Here is a 19,207-nt window from a genome sequence, read left to right on the forward strand (position 1 = left end):
TCATTTTTAAGCAATTAAAAAAAATATCATCATACAGTCTCTTTAGGGAAAGAAAACATTTACATTTTTAATATTACAAAAAGTAGAATTGCTAAAAGATACATACGTATTTTTGGACCCCTGTAGCCAACTGAACAGAAATCAAATTAATTTTGAGACTGAAAAATATCTTCAGATTTAAAGAGGGATTTGTCCATTTTTCTGTGTTTTTTGTGGGTATTGGTGTGGGGTTTTTTAACACTGCATATTTACAATCTGGGTTGCTTTTGAAATAATCTCATTCTGCCATAATCTTGTGAAATAGAGGAGACTTCTGTAAACCTTTGTAGATGAAGTCAAAACTAACCATGACCTTAAATTGGATTAAATATCGCTTTATCATTATAATGACTAGACAAATGTTTCCCAAGTGGAGGCTAACTATGTTGTTTCATAAAGCTAGAAACTCAGAAATTTTTAGGCATTGACTATATAGTACTTCTGCAATAATTCTTCCAACATTAATGTTACAGAGTGAAAACAGGATCTTTTCTCTTGAGTGAAGTTTTGTGGCCTTAATATAGCAAAGTACTGACTCCCAGAATATGTAAACAGTTATTAATTTTGTGCTTGTCAGCAGTCCCACTGACATCAGTGAAGTCTGAAACAGGATAGAAATGTAATTCTTCTCTGGACTTCAGAGAAATGTTTGGAAAAACGTCATAATTCAGGATGAGGTCTCACAAGCTTACGGTGAATGTGATAAAGTGCTTTACTGGACTAGAGCTCATGTTTTTCAGTATCTTGTAAAACCAAACACTAAATCATCAAATATTTGACACAAGATTTTTCATATTTGGTGTGTGTATCCTTAAGATTATTGTGGGCACCCGTGTGAGAAGACTTTATTTCAACTTTGGAAGTCTTGAGACATTCACTTCTAATGCATTTTTGATGAACGCAAACAGAAGGGGCTGATGGACTTTGAAGATGGGCAGGGGAATCTCGAGCTTTTCTACATGTATTGTTAAAATGTTGTGGTGACCTAATGTTGATAATCTTTCCAGTAGCTGATGGGCTGTCTCCACTTGTGCTTGCTTTTGGGGGCAGAAGGGCTCCGTGTTACACGTAGTAGACCTGATTGCCTAGTCATTCCCTCCATGAGGGGGAAAGCTGCAACATGCTGTGGTACCCCTTCTGCAGCACAGACAGGTTTTTTTTCCCAATGGAAACTATAGTTTGGAAGGTACAGAGGAAAAGTTCAGTGCCATGTGTAGTCAGAATGCAACTATTGGATGCCTAGACAAGAGATTTGGGAAATGGTCTTAGGTCCCACAGTGCCTACTCCTTTGATGACAGCTGAGGAAGCAGAGAAGCAAAACCACGGAGGAATAAATTACCATGTTTGGACTCACTTATCAAAGAAGGCAGTAAGTCTTATTTGACATGAACTAATAACTCAAGAAGTCAAAATTAAATCTAAATTTCTCAGATTTTTTAAAAATCACAATTTTTCTGAAAAAAATTGTGTTTGCTTGGTAAATAGTTTCCCTTTTTTATGTACTTCTTGAGATATCATTATAGGAATATGTTCACGTGTTCTTGAAAAATTTGTCATACAGTGAAGACTTATTGTGACGTGACTGTTGGATGAAGATACCTTGATAAAAAGGAGTTTTGCAGCAAGAAATTTTGATACAGATTTCATGCAGTTCGTGGTTCTATGGCTTGTCTGTAATTACAGAAGTTCCATCATCTCATAAGAAACTGATTACTTTTCTTGATGAAAACTTATGAGACATTTTCCTTTATTTATACATAGCATTAAAACATAGGAGTAGTTTACTTCAGAGATATGCAGTGAAATGTATTTGACTCTCAATCCTGCATTTGCGTTCAGTAAGTTATGACAAAAGTTTTTGATAACAAAGTGTTCTCCTGGTTATTTGTACTATTATCCACGTGTGGGGTCATTCTTTCTTCTTCAAACCAAATCACATGGTTTCTTGCCAGAAATAATCATAGCAAAGCCAGTCAAAATTAGCATGCTCTAACTACTAACAAAATCACTAAGTAACACAGCTGACACTTCCTGTGACAAACCTGAGATGATGTTTGGCTATATTGCTAGATAATACATTAGAACTAATATCACTATTTCCTAGATATTCAGAAATATTCGGAATTCTGAATACCTCACAGTTTGGGGAATTAATTCCATTCTAGCTTAAACTATGCTTGTATGGAAATTAAGATTTTATTTTGCTAGCCTTCGGTGGGAATTGGCTAGTGACAGAAATGAACATTACTGTAAAAATGAAACATTTGTATGGAACAGTATTACTCATTGTAATTCGTCTATTAACACTTGTAATAATGTTCCTTCACCCTTCAAAAACCTATTTTATTCAAAGTATTAAGGGATCAGTCCTTTTCTGTATACAGAGTGTCATTCTAATACATTTTGTTTTTCATGGAGTTTTTTTTCCCCCTTTTTTTGTGTAGCATACCTTTTGCTACCTTTATAGATTTCATTCAGACTGGATCTCTAGAGTTCTGAAAACTGGAGAAATTGGGAACTATTTATCCTCATTCAAATAATAAATGAGATGTGAAATGAGCTTCATGGTAGATGAGTTCCCTGGAAGTTGATTAATAATAGCTTATGAAGTTTTCAGAATTTCAGCTGGCAAATTAATTAAAGTGGTCAATGTTTAACCACAGCTGCAGAGAGACTAAGTTTTATACTGCAGCACTAACTCATAAATTGGTCCTATTTTCAGTTGTAAGTCTATCAGAGTATATACCTACACCTCTGTTACATTTTCTGTGTTACTGAGGTCATGCTACCTGCCAAAGTGTCAGACTGCCCAAGTACAGAAATAAATTTAAAAAATTAATTTGGGTTGGAGGATTTTAAGTAATATAATCATCATCATAACAATAAAGAGGTATTCTGAACTGAATTACCCCTGCCGAACTGTGTCCTGCCGCTTCTATCTTTGGATATTTTTATGCCCTTAATAAAAGTACTCCTTCTTAAGGTGCAGGAGTGCAACCTCCTCTAGGGAAAGGTTGGTAGAAGACGATACATAAGGATGGCCTCAGACCGTGTGAATGCTGTGGCTGGGGAGGTGGGCACAGGCATCTATGGGGAGAGAAGCTCCTCAAACTACTGGTTAACATCCATCAGAGCTCAGCACAACCCACAGAAAAATAATGTACTTTTGAAGGTGCTTGGGTTTGTCTTAGTAATAACTGTGTAAGTTGAGTTAATGAATCCTCTGCCTCTTTGTCTGAATTTTAGCTCATTTATGAGTAATTAATTATGAGAAGTTCATAATTCATGCCTTGAAAGCAAAGTCAAAATTTTATTTAAACTGCTGTGTGTTTGCCAGTCAAAATTACACCAAAAGGAATTTTGTCATTTTGGAACAATAAATTTTCTTGCATGGCATTTCCAAATAATAGATGTCTTGATTTGTCCTGTTTCTAATAATTTTTATGCTATTGGTACCGATATGGTGGCATTGTCCCCATTTTAACCTAAACAGGAACCAAAAGATGGGTAATATTGTAAAGAACGTTTGTGGATATTCTGACAGTTTTAAATTGAAAGAGGGTAGATTTAGATTAGATATTAGGAAGAAATCCTTTACTATGAGAGTGGTGAGACACTGGAACAGGTTGCCCAGAGAAGTTGTGGATGCCCCCTTCCTGGAAGTGTTCAAGGCCAGGTTGGATGGGGATTTGAGCAACCTGCTCTAGTGGAAAGCTATTCCTGCCCATGGCAGGGGGGTTGAAACTGAATGATGTTTAAGGTCCCTTCCAACCCAAATCATTCTATGATTCTAACATATTAAGACTGATATTATTCTCTTTTACAGTGTTAAGACCATTCCTTGCACCTTTTAAATATCTTTTCCTCCTGTTACCTGTTAACAAATTTAAAGTGTGACTTATAAAACCTCTGTGTACGTACCAGCTAAACAATGGTTCTTAGCGTGTAGGTGAATTCTCCAATTTCCCTCAAGTTACTTAGTAGCTTGTTTAGTACATAGTGCTAATTTCTGAAACTGGAAATCCTTTACACTACTTCCTTTATTGGACTTCCTTTATTATAGGACGAAAGAAATACTGAAATATAAAATGACATTTGATGTGAGGATGTTTCCAAAATATCAATGATATTTGATCAAAAGAATTGAGACACCTATCTACATAGAAGTGCCTTGCGTCTTTGAGTTAGGAGCAGTGCTTCATTACCTGTTGAAAATAAGCTTTCTTTGCAAATAAAATTACAAATAAGTAAATTTTAGAACTAACAGTACTGTGAAGCAGTATTGCAGTATTTTTGCCACTACTTATACTTCTTTCCTCTGTAGGAATTGTCTGTTGAACTGAGGAACAAACGGTGAAAAATGTATTTGAAATTTTATGCAGCTTTCCAGAATAATCTGGAAGTTTGAATATGTGTGTGTATAAGATGTGACATAAGTATTTAAAAAAATGGCAAAGAAATAACTTTAACATTTGAACTCCATTGGATCAGCAAAAACATTTATTTATCTTTTTTTGAAATATATGGTTTGAGAAGGCTGTATTTTTTTATGAACAAGGCTTTATAAATTAATTAAATTAACAAAATTCTTACTAAATCTTTCCCTAATCATCTGCTTGGACTTTTACCATTCAGTAACAGCCAGAAGAAAAGAGGCTTATTCAGTCATCCAGAGAGTATTTCACAAATACTACTTAACCTCTCCCATTCCTTGGCAGTAGACAATAATGAGAAAGTAAATGTATACAGCATTGGCAACTCTAATGAAATAGAGATTTTTCCTTAAAAGGTTCCATAGTACATATCTAATTTGCTTAATTGTTTTCATTACAGTGGGATTCGTATAAGGGTATATAGTTTATTCACATGAATGTTATTATAATTAATCATGATTAATGTTATTACAATAAGTATCAAAGCAGCTAATCATAATATGCCACTTATGATAATGTCTTACCATCATTTTATATCACAATGATGTCTCAGTGGATTTACACAATTGTGAAGCCAACCATTCTGTCATGGTTCACTGTGATTAATGTGACCACCCAGGAAAGCTGATAATAATTATTCTCTTTCATAAAGTGTCACTAAATAGAATATATCCCCTAGAACAAATTTAATCTCATTTTACATATGAAACATGGTAAATGACTCCTCTATCAATTCATATGAAATATTTAATGAGAAATGGAAGTCTACTATACACTGAAAAATGCTTTTTTAATTCTTGTTTCCCTAGATCTTGCTGAAAGGTACCATAGGAGATGGTTTCACTGGAGACATTGGACTTGATGACACATCTTTTCTAGGCTGTACTCTTTACAATGGTAAGAACAGGGTTAAAGCGTATGTGTCCTAGCTGTGAGCTGATTCTTTGCTGTCATTTGTAAATATTGCTACTGGAAAAGCAAAAACCAGATGAAACTGTGTCTCATGTCTGACAAGGTAATCCAGACTTGTTTCCCTACTCCTCAGACTCTCGTATCTAGGCACCAGTACAAAATAGTTTCTGCTGTGTACATGAGGTCCAAAATGCAAGAAGTGTGCAGCTGCCAAACTCTTCGAGATTGTGATTCCTAGAAGGAAAAAGAATCTTAACTGTGTGTAAGCAAACTGACCTTTCATTTAGCAAACTCAGTTTAATACAGCCTTCTGCCTCCTCCCCGTAATTCTTAATGTTTTTACTGTGCTAGTTGCTCCCATGTTACAGCACACAAATAGTTCAGATGATAGAGCAACCTGTCCTCGTAAGTCATTGCTACCTAGGGTGTTACAATATCTACAGAATTGTAAAATACTATATCCCAAAATACATGTACTTCAAGACACAAGATTCCAGTCCTATCACTTCGTCACAGAAGGGATTTCAAAAGGACTAGTGTTAGCTGCAGCAACGGTTGGACTCCCTGAGGTCTCTTCCAACCTGGTTGATTCTGTGATTCTGTGATATGCTGTGACAGTACATGTACAGTCGTAATAGGTCTGTAGAACAGCGATTTAGAACAGTGTCTGAATATTAGTATCCTGTCACTAACTCTAAAACACCCTAGTGCAGATGCATTTTATTCTGCTACTCCAAAAATTTCTTGGAGATATAATTAGGTCTACTAGGAATATCAAGTGTATATGGCATGTTTCTTCTACAGATAATTATATCACATTTTACCAAGTTTATACAATGCACAACATTTATTATAACATTTTGAATATAAAGTTTTTTTTAAATACTCAAGTAATGTATGCTGCCTTATATTTGAGGAAGAAAACCTTAAAAGAACTAATCACAAAACCTCTACATATTTTGAAATGTGATATGAAAAAAAGCTTTAAAAAGAAACAAGAAGAAAGTTGGAAAGTACAGAGGGTCAGACTTTCAAAGTTTGTAAATAAGAAAAAGTAGCTCATTTTTTGTGGAAAGATAAAACAAAAATATGCAAGTATAATGATGGACAGACCTGAACAGGAAATCGGTTTTGTGTTCTGTACATTTTAAAAATGCTTTTAGCATTGAAAGCAATTTTTGAGACACTCCAGGGTGCTTCTGCCTCTATATTACTTCCTCCGCACCATAAAAAAAAAAATCTCAACAACCAAAAAAACAGTCAAAGAGACTGTGGGAATAGTCTGCAAAATAGTCAATAGCTATGGCATATTCCACCATATTTAACACAAGTTGGATCAGGGAAAAAAAGTGGGGCTCCCATGTTCCCAGCACTAGCTGCCCAGTTGCTCTTGTTCCACTTCAAATAACAAAATACTCACCAGGGAGAGGTGGGCTTGATAGCTTGGTGGTAAAGTCCCTCATAAGTAATATTAAAGATGTCAAAGCTTGAGTGTACTGCTTTGATGCATCATTTCAATGCCCTAACTAAAGGCTAGTCCATGATGCTTGCTCTGGACAAAATGGTATTTCATAAAGTATAGAAAATGAATTATTTAAAAAAAGGAGCAGATTCTTCTTTCTTTTCAGGTGTCGTGAATGTTATGGTATTTCAAAATTTCTTCTCCTTTTCCAGTGGATTAGGAGCAGAGACTTGAATTTGGAATTTATATTTAAAAATTTCTGACAAATAAGGTCCTTGCTATTATTATGAATTGTAGATATATTTATTATATCATGCAAATATTCGTTCAAAACATTCCATCCCCTAAGTCTTTTGTTTAAGTCTTAGGATATTACGGGAATATCATTCATTTGATTAGAGTATAATGCATTTGATGTCATAGATGTGATTTCTAGCTTATGAAATAGAAATGGCTCCTGCTCGTGGGGAATTTATTATCAGTCTTAGTGCTCCAGGCATCAGGGGAAAAAAAAATTCCTTGCTGTCCCAGACACATTTTATATAAAAAGTCTTCACATGTACTTTTTAATTAACTCAGGTGTATTGCTCAGGTGCATTGTGCATTACAGCTAATAATTTCATTAATGATTAAATTTAAAGAAGGAGTTATATAATGAAAATTCCTTTTATGGACAATGATAGCAAGCGTTTTCAAGAAATGAGAGTAAGCCTGAAGAAAGGTGCGTAGTAAAGCATAGGAGGAAAGGCAAAGACAACTGATTTGAAAGAAGTGGTAATGAGTTTGAATGAAACATAAAGGAAGTAGTGGAAGAAGATGATGACCTCAGAATAATTTTTCTAATGAGAAAAAAATATTTTTTTCAGTGATGAAATTACAATGTAAGAAGGTTACATAGTAATTTCCATGAACACTTGTGGTAATCGACGCGTTAAAAAAGCCATTATCGTCAGAATAATCTCTTAGCCTTGGTTCACAAGGAAATTAAGTTTATGTGGTTGCTCTGACAGTCTCCGTGGCATTAGTTTTTTGAAATGACTCACTGACTTAATCCAAATTTGAAAGACAGCTAAGAGGTGTAAATAAATTCCTGCAAGTGTCAGGATTGTATGAATAGTGGTTAACTAGCATGACCAACCTAGTGCTTTCCACTGAGGAAATGTTCAATTCAGTTCCCCCGGGGCAGCATTTAAATCATTCAACTTGGCCTCCCAGGCATGTTTCCAGTAAAGCTATACCCTTGACAAAGGGTGGGAGTGGCAAGGGGAGAAATAGTTGCAAAACTAGAGTGCCTTAGTCCCATAGCTCAACATTTTGTTGGTTTGTTTTTCAAAGGAAACTTGCCAACAATCCCTACAACTACTTCAGGAACTTCAGTTCCTGCCACGCTCCCCATGAACAACTGCACAGAGGAGGAGTTTGTCTGTAGAGCCTCTGGCCGTTGCATCCAGATGATCCAGAAGTGTGATTTTAGACCTGACTGCTCTGATAAGTCTGATGAATCAGATTGTGGTGAGTGTACTAAATCTTGTACTTTGCTACCTTATTAGTTTGTGGCTGTTAAACCCATTGCTTTACTCTGTATTTACCTTTGCAGTTTTGTATTAGCACCTAGATGTGATTTTCCCCAGGAAAATAAAATTTTGCTCTTAATGTGGGAATCTGAGATGTTATGCATTTTCTGCCTTCTAATGGGCTGATTCAGACTTGGCATTCCAATTCAACTTACTACTGAACCAAGGTGGGCGGGAAGGTCAGGGAGGAATCCTCAGTTTCTCAAATTAAATGAGCTATGACATATTTAAATTTTTAAAATGTTCACTAGTCCAGACTGGAAGAGAGAATAACTTTACAGTCTCATGTTTGGGCTGCACATCTGGGAGCCTTGGATCTTCTTATCTACTTCAATGAATATGGGGTTTAGGTGGGTTTTTTTTTAATACAAAGTATTTTCATCAGCAACAATGATTGTGAAATTCAGCCTACTCCACACAGAAGTGAGTTCCAGCCTGTAAATTCCTAAAGCTCTGATGGTCAGATGGGAACACTGGAACTGGAACAATGGGCAGGGTCACCATACATTGTCTGTAGAGGTCTAAGGTATTTGTTGATTGCTTTTGAGTCGCAGCAGTTCACACTATAGCATTTTAGAAGAAACTGTCAATGACTTTGTTTTGCCTCAAAGCACAGTACTTGAAAATACTGCTGTACTGAAGCTGATTAATGAGGGGGACAGACATCTAGAGACAGTGACCTCCTCAGCCTTTGCAAGCTAAACTATTCTCACTGAAGATCAAAACTGAATTCATTACACTTTGTGTAGGGAACTCAATCGCCTCTCTCAGGGCTGTGAGGGCTCAATGAGGAAAAGTAACATTATACTCCTTCTGTCTATTTCTTATGTGAGAATAACTCTGGAAGAAATGAATCTGATATACAAATATCACTGGGTAATTTCCTATGGTGTGAGAAAAACACCAACCATTGAAATTCTGCACTGAAAAAATAAATGCAGAGCCCTTTGAATAGAACTTTTTTTTTTTCTCTCAGAAATTTACATTGTCTTACAAAACATCCTTTCTTTCTGAGTGAGATAAATAATACGGAGAATATACCTTTACATATATGCTCTGTCTGAAGTCTTCCATCACTACAGCAATGATGGCAATTTATCATTCGAATGACAATGCTGGAATTAGGAGTTAAGTATGTCCTGACTAAGGGCACAAATATGTTCTCAGGAAGGTGTTATCTTTCTCAGAAGCATTTGTAACATAATGTTTATAAAACATGCTAAAAAAGAGGAATAAACACAATACTATGCCACTCACCATTCTCAGGAAACATCACAAATCTTTTTATGGGTAACTCATGAGATGACCCTGGTTGTGGTTTTCTTCCTTACTGGGCATATACAAGCTATAAATCAAAACTCTCTCCCTCCTTAGCCTACCATTTTTAACCTCCAAGGAAGGAAGTGTCAGGCACATTCTCCTAATGCACGATGATTTCTTGATATAGAAGTTACCTGAACTACACTAGCATTTGAGCTTCATGGGTGTCCTGGTTTTGCAGGGATAAAATTTATAGAATCACTTTTCTGTTACATTTTGTTTCAGTTTGTGGCCAGCTGTGGTATGGTGATCAGGGCCATTAGCAGTGAAAGCCAGGGCAGCTGACCCAGGCTGGCCCACAGGTGTGTTCCATAACATTAACGTCAGGTCACTATAAATGGGAAAGCTGCTGGGGAGAGGGTGGTTTTTTGCTCTCCTCTCTTCTTAATGGTTGTGATCCCTGGAGGAACCTGCCACTGCTCTATGGGCTGAGTATAATTTTGCATCTTTTGTGTTATTATTGATATTGATTTTCTTATTTTATTAAATCTGTTTAAATTTCAGCCCAGGGGTCTCCCTCCTTTTCCCAGGTCCCTTTCTCAGCTGGGGAGGGGTCTTGGGTGATAGAACCAACTGGTTATTGTTTAGCCCTGCGTGCAGGCTAAACGTGGACAGTGGGTTAAAATAAATTCTCATTTTCCTGCACAATTCTCACAGCTGTCACTTAGACCTGATTATAATAATCTGTTTCAAAGTTCTGGAGAGTTACAAGAGTCACCTTGCATCACCTAGAAAAAGTTTCTGCAAAATATTCAGGAAGATGTACTGGAGAATAAATGTTCACAGCAGAAATGGAAAATAAGTGGGTTTCTTTCACCTAAATATTCTTCCAGGGGGATGCTTTGTGAAGGAGGGACAGTAGTGAGCCTACTTTTCTTGTCCAGTTGCTCAGGAATTAAAAGCTAAGGCACAGGCAGGTGTATATTTATTTAGTAAGATAACAGTTCAGTATATAGCACCAATACCAAATAGCTACATTATTATGTGGCTTTCAGGTACTGTGGGGACTGCTTGAAATATTGATTTGTTTTTTTTAGTTTTGGTCATGGACTTTGCACACAACGTGCAATGAGTTGCTAATGTTATCAGTCTACAGGATTGGATAAAGACCCATGCAGCAGGTGGCAGACTTGTAGCTGATGAATTTTATGTGCATCTCGGAGTATAACACATGACAGTTTATTAGAATGGCCTGAAAGCTGATCAGAACACGTATGAAGGTAGATACCGAGGTTCAAAAGAATTGTTATATTTCCAAAATTAGAATATGCCTAATAGAAAAGAACATAGAAAATATAACTGATATTTTATATATAGAGGAAAATCTATGCATGTTAGTACTGTGTAAGTATTCATGGATACTATAAATTGAATGTTTTGTTACCATATTGTTTAATTTATCATAACATCAATTAATAATTCTCAATTTTCATATTAACGTGGAGTATTCACTGTTCATCTCCAAAGTTATGGAAGTCTGCGACTTTGAAGATAAAAAACAGTGTGGATGGTATCAACCAGCCTTGGAACAGATGTCAGGAAATCATTCCATCCATACTACAAACATATTTAAGTGGGAACTTGGAAGAGGGGCAAACCTCTACCCTGGGCAAGAAAAACACTGCCCATTAATTGATCATACTAAGTGAGTACAATATTTCAGGTACTTGAATATTTCTTGGACTGTGTGAGTTTAGCCACTTATGGATTGTTGGGGGGGGAAACTGCTCATTTCACAGTATTGAAGTGGTTTACTAATTAATTAATGGCATGTGATTAACTGACAGTGAAGTAGATATGCAGGATCAACACAATAGATGAATCAAAATACAAGATGTTAATAAACAGATACAAATTTCTAAACACCTTTCTATAAGTAACTCCCAAAAGTTTCAGTACCTCCCCATCCAGAGAAACACGTCTGCACTCCCTCTCCCAGAGGACATGTGGGGTACAAGCATCTTCCCCCTTATGGGAAAGCAAGTTTGGAGACATGGCTGCTCCAGCTTTACATGTACACATACCACTGCCTACAATCTGTTAATACATATGTCTTGAGAAATCAGCCCTCTTTATAGCACCCCAAACTGGATGCAGGCTATGTGCAGCCCACCAGCTGGATGCAGGCTATGTGCAGCATCCAGTGGGAATGATGAGCTGTCTGGTCTATACAGTGGTTGTGGCACCAGCAAGATGTCCTCTGACACATCAAAACCAGGTTTTGGCTGCTGCTGTTTCCACTCTATAATCTCTCCCCACTACAACAAATTTTTATCCTACTTTTATACTTCTTTTCAAGCTGACTTCTCCTTTGTTTGAAACTGTCTTTGCAATTCACTGTCTACTGTTTAATTTAGTTGATGGTGATCATCATCTTGATCAGTTTTGTGTGAATACCTTCTCAGATGGTCTTTATTCACACAGACAGGGATGCTTGCTTTTCTACCTTACTAGCTATTGTTATCCTGGCAGTTTTGCCCAAGAGTGGGCAGTACAAGTGCCCTGGTTTGGCTCAAACCAGGCCAATTTTCCTTTCAGTGATTTTTACTTTCAGCTAAGTCTCTTCTAAGTAACTGCACTTTCTGAAAGTAACTGCATGTTTTGCAGACAGTGTCTGCTTCTAGGACTGATAACACTCGAAGTTTGTAGTTATCACTGAGGCACCGGTAGGGATGTTATGCAGAAAGGCTCTTGCTGTACTTATTCTTAGAGAAACCAAGGTCACTGCTAAATTCCTCACTGATTACGAGTGAAGAGCCAAAGGGGGGTTGCAGCTGCAGCGGGGAGCAGACAGGGCAGGTGACCCAAAATTGACCAACGAGGGTATTCCATCCCACACACGTCATTCTCAGTATAAAGCGGGGGGATCACGAGGGTCTCGCTCTCTTTCTTCTATGGCCGGTGTCCAAGGAGGACTCCGTCTGTTTTCCTGCTGCCCCCGATCCCGATCCGTGCATCCCTGAATCCAGCTCTCAACCGTCGCTAGGCCCAGCCTGAGCCTTCCCAGAGCCTGTCCTGCAGTGCCGGTGGTGACGTGGCCGACATCGGGGGAGCTCGATCTTGATTTTGCATATATTTGTATATATTTGATTATTTCTATTATTACTATTATACTCTTTTTTCATTATTATAGTTTATTAAAACTGTTTTAACTTTCCAACTCGTAAGTCTCTCTCCCTTTTCCCTTTCCCTTCGGGTGGGGAGGGGAAGGTTAACAGAGAACGTCTGCCACAGGTTTAATAGCCGGCCCAGCTTTAAACCGTGACAACAAGTTACCTCAAAAACGGGTCTTGTGAATTCTGCTGTCATTTAATAACTAATGCAGTTCAAAGTGACTGTAGAGTTAAATACAGTTTAGCTGATATTTCACTGTTTTTCTGATAAATTATATTGCTTCACAGTAAATTGAAAAATATTTTGGTTCTCTCAGTAAAGATATCTAAATTAATTTTGGATTCTAAGTAGATTGTTTATGATAATTGCTAACTCCTCCCAAAGACATTCCTTTGATTTGTCTCAAGGAGATTGTGTTTACCTGGGTTTTCTTCTAAAAAGGTAAGAAACATCATTTAAAAGAACGCATTAATGCAATTTGTATTATAGTTAAAAGTAATAGTTAAGATTTATTGAAACAAGATCGCCACAGGTGACTAACAAATGTATTAAGTACAAGAAACTTTCAATGTCATATGACTTCAATTCACCTAATAAGGAAATTTCTGTGCAGCATCATTCTTCTGAACAGAAAAGTACTTGTCTAGTTCTAGGGACAGGCATGTTTACTTTCTGTCACAATAGTCCACAGAGTACAAAAACGGACTTTAAACTAAAACCACTCCAACAGAGTCTTTGATATATTGCTACTAGTTTTAAATAAGATTATATTGCATTTACTCAGCCTGAGAGTATATCACTATAAGAGAAACAGCTCAATATATTAGTTTCACTATGTACTTCATTAAAATCACTGTATATTTTTACCAAAAAAAAAGTGCCACAAAAAATCCTCATTCAACAATAGCAAAAAAGAATTACAGTGCTACCTAATTGTTTCAAGGTCTCTACATTATATACATAAAGGAAGTGCATTCCATAAAAAAAAGCAACTATTTTTGATAAATTGGCTGTCAAATCTCTCATTGACTGCTATTTAATTGTTATATATTAGCTGATACCAGCACTGTATGTGTACTTAGTAAATCCTCCCACAACCTTTCAACTGTAGATTTGCATTGGCACAGTGATACGTGAAATTATATTACTGTTTTTCAACATATTTTCAGACTTCAATGCAACTAACAGTTTATTGAAAAGAACTGGTGAAAAAAGAAAGTAAATGATCCATAGAAATTGCAGTTTTCAGGCAACACTGGAATGTATTGCTGTTGTGACGTTTCACAAGAGATGTAATTTGGTTGTACTGTTTCCCCATTCCCTTTGTTTACTGGCCTGTGGAAGAGAATGGGAGCATGATGCTTCCGAACTACAAGAGATGCAGAACAGCGGTTCTGTTTAATTAAAACCCTGAAACGTTTTGTTTTATTTTCTCATCTCATCCATTTTCCCCAAATTTCCATGGAGTTAGATGAGAGAAGCTGTAGTGCTGTAATCCTCTGTGTTTGCTTATTAAAATAAAACATGCAGGATTGTGTATAGAAATGTTTAGATGCATCCTGATGCAAGTGCAGGTGACAACGCAGTTTACAATGAGTTCTTTCAGCAGAAATTCCTGTGAATAGTTGGAGACTCAAACAATCTGCTTCCCGTAGAGTATGTATTTGGGCTAACCACATGTCGGCTGATGAATTGTAAAGTGGAGGCGTGAGTCTTTGAAGCTATGATTACATTAACTAAGTGAAAGTAACTACTTCAGAAATGGAGGACAGAACAACTTCAACGTGGGTATATAAGCCTAAGGCTGGAGGAATAGAAGCTGTTATGGGAGTCTGCTATGGCAGCCTGACAGTCCTTGGCTTGAGCTGGAGAAAGGCTGTCATGTGGTTTGCGAAGAACTAGTAGAAATTGGCATTGTTCACTGAAGAGACCATTATGAATATATGAATGTAGAGCTCTTATGGCATGTTTCTTCACTTAGCAAATGGGAATTCTCTATTGCAGTTAGGTTTCTAAATGCTACAACAATGAAAATATCAGTTTGTGTAGGCTTAAACAAGTGTTTAGAATAGACACCAGCAAATGGATAACTCCATAAATTTATTTCTATTTTAGAGAAAGCAGGTAGCAAGTTCTTTGATATTATTAATGATATTTGGGTACAACTGTTATATGAAAACTTTGCAGGCACTTAATTGATATGATAATTCGTACCCAAATCTGTCATCAAAATTAATGGATCAAAACAAAAAAGGATGTGGATCTAAAAGTCTAAGCTCACAAGGTAATTATTGCTGTGTAAATAGCTCCCTTGATAACTATATGTTTAACACATCTGTCTTGCTTTCGTGTCTGCTTTCCAAACAATCATTATCAGAATTTAGTACAGGAAAAAATAGTAAAAATTAAAGCTTTAAGTTATATACTTAAGCTCAGCAGTTTTTTCAGCAGTCAAGAAATGTTTTCAAGTTGAGAGTCTATGACCTTCAAAATAGGTGAAAAAAAAATTGTAATCCTACAGGACACTACTCATGAAACACTGGAAAGGAGAAAGCTGAATTTGACTACTTGAAGGCCCTTTTTTTCATATTGCATTTCACTTAGCTTATACAAGGAAACTGAAAACCATTTCATTATATTGCATGTACAAATTGCCCTTGTTCTGTGCCCTTGAGCCTGACAGAGAAGAGATTATAAAAGGAGCATTGAAATCTACATTGAAATGCATTTTTGAGTACAGGTAAATACCAGGTAGTCTCCTAAATAATTAAGTCCAGTTAAGGAATAGCTTATGTGAAGGGGTCAGAGACCCGATCAACTATGACCTGGAAAGTGTTGTGCAAGGAATGTTGAGACAGCCTTATATGCACAGAGCTTTATTTGGAGCATTCATGGCTGGATACGTTGACTCTAAAGGTATGATTTTCTGTTTGTAAAAAAACAAAGGAGATAGAAAACTGTCTCCAGTGGCCAGACAGGAAGAGAAGCAACAGGGCATTTCACAGATGAGGATCCTCTCCAGTACAACATATTTCCCCTTATGAGTCTTTTTCCATAGCAGCTATATAGTTTTCATCAGGACTGAGCCACCTCAGGATTTGTGAGGTGCAAGGGCACAAAACAACCCATAAGAACAACAAGGGGAAAATCATTGCTGCAGCAGCCTCCTAGTGCCTAGGTGGAAGGCTGCAAAGTTGAAAGTCAAAAGCAAACTGTAGAGTTGCAAATGGGAGGATGAGAGGAGCCAAGGCCACCCCTCTTCCAGTCACTGCAGTAGCTGCCTTCTGCTACCAAAAAGACAGCTGGAGCTCTCAGTCCTCCTGACACTCCCAGCACACGCAGCTACTTCCTTGACCATTGAAGGAGAGCTTTTTTGAAGTTGCCTTGTCTTCCCACTTGCTTCATGCCAGTACTTCATTCTGCATTTGAGTCACCTTTTTTATTCAAGAAGTGCTTTATATCCAAAAGCAAACCTTTTAAGATCCTTTTCCAATATCGGGATAGCTTTGTCCATGTGATGTTTAGATATAGCCCTTGAGACACTTGTGTGCTACATGCAGATTTCATGTGTCTCAAAAGTGCATGTGCTCTCATATGGAGACAATATCTTTTCTAGAGTGACTTGTGATGCAGAAGTTACAGGAAGATGCTTACAGTTAGCCCAGCAGATATTTAAAACACATATTCTCTTACAGAAATGATTCAGCCAAATATTTTTCTAAAACCAAAATTTAGCCTTTCTTTGTACCCAGGAAGATCAATGTATTGTTATTTTTATCTTTATTATTATATTTATATTACTACAAATAAAAAAAGACTTGTTGAAAGTCTTGACTAGGTCATTCACAAAAAATAAAAATGTCTGTGACAATTTATTCTATAATACTTTTTTTTTAATTAGGAATTTTTCAGATAATAAGAATACAGATAATTAAGATTCAGAAAACAGGTTTTCCTCTGCAGTCTTTTTTGAACAAGGTGCATCTTAGTATATGTATACGCTTGCTCTCCAAGTGGTTGTGAAATATGGACTAATTTATATTAGTACTTCATTAAAGTATTAACAAAGCATCACAGGTAATGTACTTACTGAAGAGTTTTCTACAGTAGCATACAATCTTAAACTAAACTGTAATGCAGAAAATTGCTAATTAAAACTAATGCCCACTGTGATTAGAAATTTTGGTGACTTTTTCACCTCAAGCTTGGTTATTTGAGAAGGAAACTCGTTCCTCTTGTTTCCTTTTGCCTTCAATCTCACAGAATTTACGGAGATATGACAGAATGCTAATGACATGTGGCAGGTTCAGATGAGCCGTGGAAACACCATGAATTAATATCAGCCCTGTGTCAGTCAGAAGCCATCAGACTAAAATCTCTAATAGATAAAATCCAACTAACAGCCACTGCGTGTTGTGTTATGATCAAAACATGGAATCTTTCATCTCCGATACCATTTGCTTTGTGTGGTGGTTGGTATGCTGCAATGCTTTTAAGTGCCATTGGTAAATCTTGAGACAGCTTGAACAGAGATTCTCTGAGAACAATGATGCTGACAGAACAAAGGAAAAAATAAAAAAAGGGGATTAGACTGGTTAATAACATACTAATCTCTGTTCTACAGTTTAACTATAAAGGTTTATTTGTTTGCAGCTAAGTTTATTAGGCTTTAGTTTTTGTTATCAGCTGTTCTGTTATTTTAGCCTTCTGCTATTTTAAGATAGCCTCAAACCAATGATACAGTTTGTGGTCTTAAAGGACCCAGCACTTTCTGCAGTTCTAAAGACACATTTGTGCACTTGTAAAAGACATACCTACAGCTCAGAGGTTTAGAGATTTGAAAATTTGCAAATGCACGATCCATACAGAAAGGCACAACTGTATTTACAGGAGTGTGCAGTGATCACGTTTTGTCTGAGCAAGAAATATATTTTTTTTAAACAATTGTTGCTACTTCCAAAATGTTGTTCTGCTCAGTTAGTGAGAGAAGAAAAATGGGATTCAAAGTGCTTCATCAGATTTGTGGTTCATTAACATTGTGCATTTTCCTCTGATTAAAAACTGTGTGGCGGTGCTGAAGTTCAGATGTGATTAGAGCTGATGTGGATATGTCTGCTCCAGCCCAGTTTTAACTACCACTGGTTCCAATTGCCATAGTATGAGTGCATGGCACTCAGCACAAAATTGTCCTGGAGTGCTAGGCAAAGACTTGGACAGTTACACCTCACTCCATCTCTACTCTGCTGTGATTACACTACATCTCTAAAGCACTGAATTTATGTTGATGTGCACCAATTTTCCAGTCTGTTCTCCAACCAAGTCTGCATGCCCATTTGTATTCTTTTCCCCATAGCTGAATAATACACCATCTACTTGGGGAGCAAAGGTATACATATTACTTGTGTGTCCAATTTAAATATGTAGTTGTGAAATATTAATTACTTTTAAGAATTAGCTAATGGTCAGGAATTATTTTGCAAGATGATGTTATAATAACTAGTCCATTTCAAGTAATCATAATTTAATCAAACCTAATTTTGTATGAAGAAAGAAAATGTACTCGAAGTATTTTTTAGCTTTGTGTGTTAGGATGCCAGAGCATGAGATTAATCGCATGATGAAAATAGATTAAACTGTGAAGAATTTAATCATTGTATGTGGGTAAAACTTTACCAGCACATTTTTTTTTTCTGGAATGCACATCTAGTATGCAAAACAAGGCATCAAAGTTGTATTCAAATCTATATGTGGTATGCTTGTATCATGGTCAAAGACAGCAAGTTTCTTTTGGAATGTTGACTCTTAGAGTCTGATAATAAATATAATGCACTTTGATTTAGTGCAAGAATTCCTTCTCACATTTGTGGTGAGCACCCTTCTAATCTCAGTGTCCAATTACAGGTCTTAGTTATGTGGCTAGTACTTTGGTGTGTTAAGTACCTTTGTTTCTGTTCAGTTTGAATTAACCATTGAATCTCAATCCTGTATTCCTGTGCCAAAGTTTAGATGCTGAAGATAGAAAATTTTGTCTCTAGCGCTGTGCAAAGAACTAGGTCTGTTGGTATCCAGCAATTTACAAGCAGTTGTCTTTAAGCACAGCTAGAGGATGGCTTCTGCAATAGGAGATACGTCTATTATATCCTTTGAGAAAGGAGGAGATGGGAGGTTACTAGATGAAAAATATGTTTCAAACCATGGTAAAAAGAACTTACTATTTTTGGAATTACCACTGTTTGAAATTAAATTTATCACATATTGCTGTAAGTGAAGATCTGCATTCCTGACCACTGTTTGCTTTCAATTCCTTTTTAATTTTTTACAGAAATGCTTAAATTTAATTGAAGAGAAGCCT

The 19,207-nt window shown here is 36.6% G+C and overlaps 1 protein-coding gene across 1 annotated transcript in view; it reads left to right on the forward strand.

The window, feature by feature from the left end:
* The window catches only part of MALRD1 (MAM and LDL receptor class A domain containing 1), a 302,374-nt gene that overhangs the window by 92,945 nt on the left and 190,222 nt on the right, over nucleotides 1–19,207 (forward strand). The window contains 3 exon segments of the mRNA XM_068405612.1: nucleotides 5,283–5,370; nucleotides 8,183–8,359; nucleotides 11,209–11,386. Of these exon segments, the coding sequence (XP_068261713.1) occupies nucleotides 5,283–5,370; nucleotides 8,183–8,359; nucleotides 11,209–11,386 (443 nt within the window).

This window comes from Nyctibius grandis, chromosome 7 (assembly GCF_013368605.1).
Source record: "Nyctibius grandis isolate bNycGra1 chromosome 7, bNycGra1.pri, whole genome shotgun sequence".
Taxonomy (NCBI): domain Eukaryota; kingdom Metazoa; phylum Chordata; class Aves; order Nyctibiiformes; family Nyctibiidae; genus Nyctibius; species Nyctibius grandis.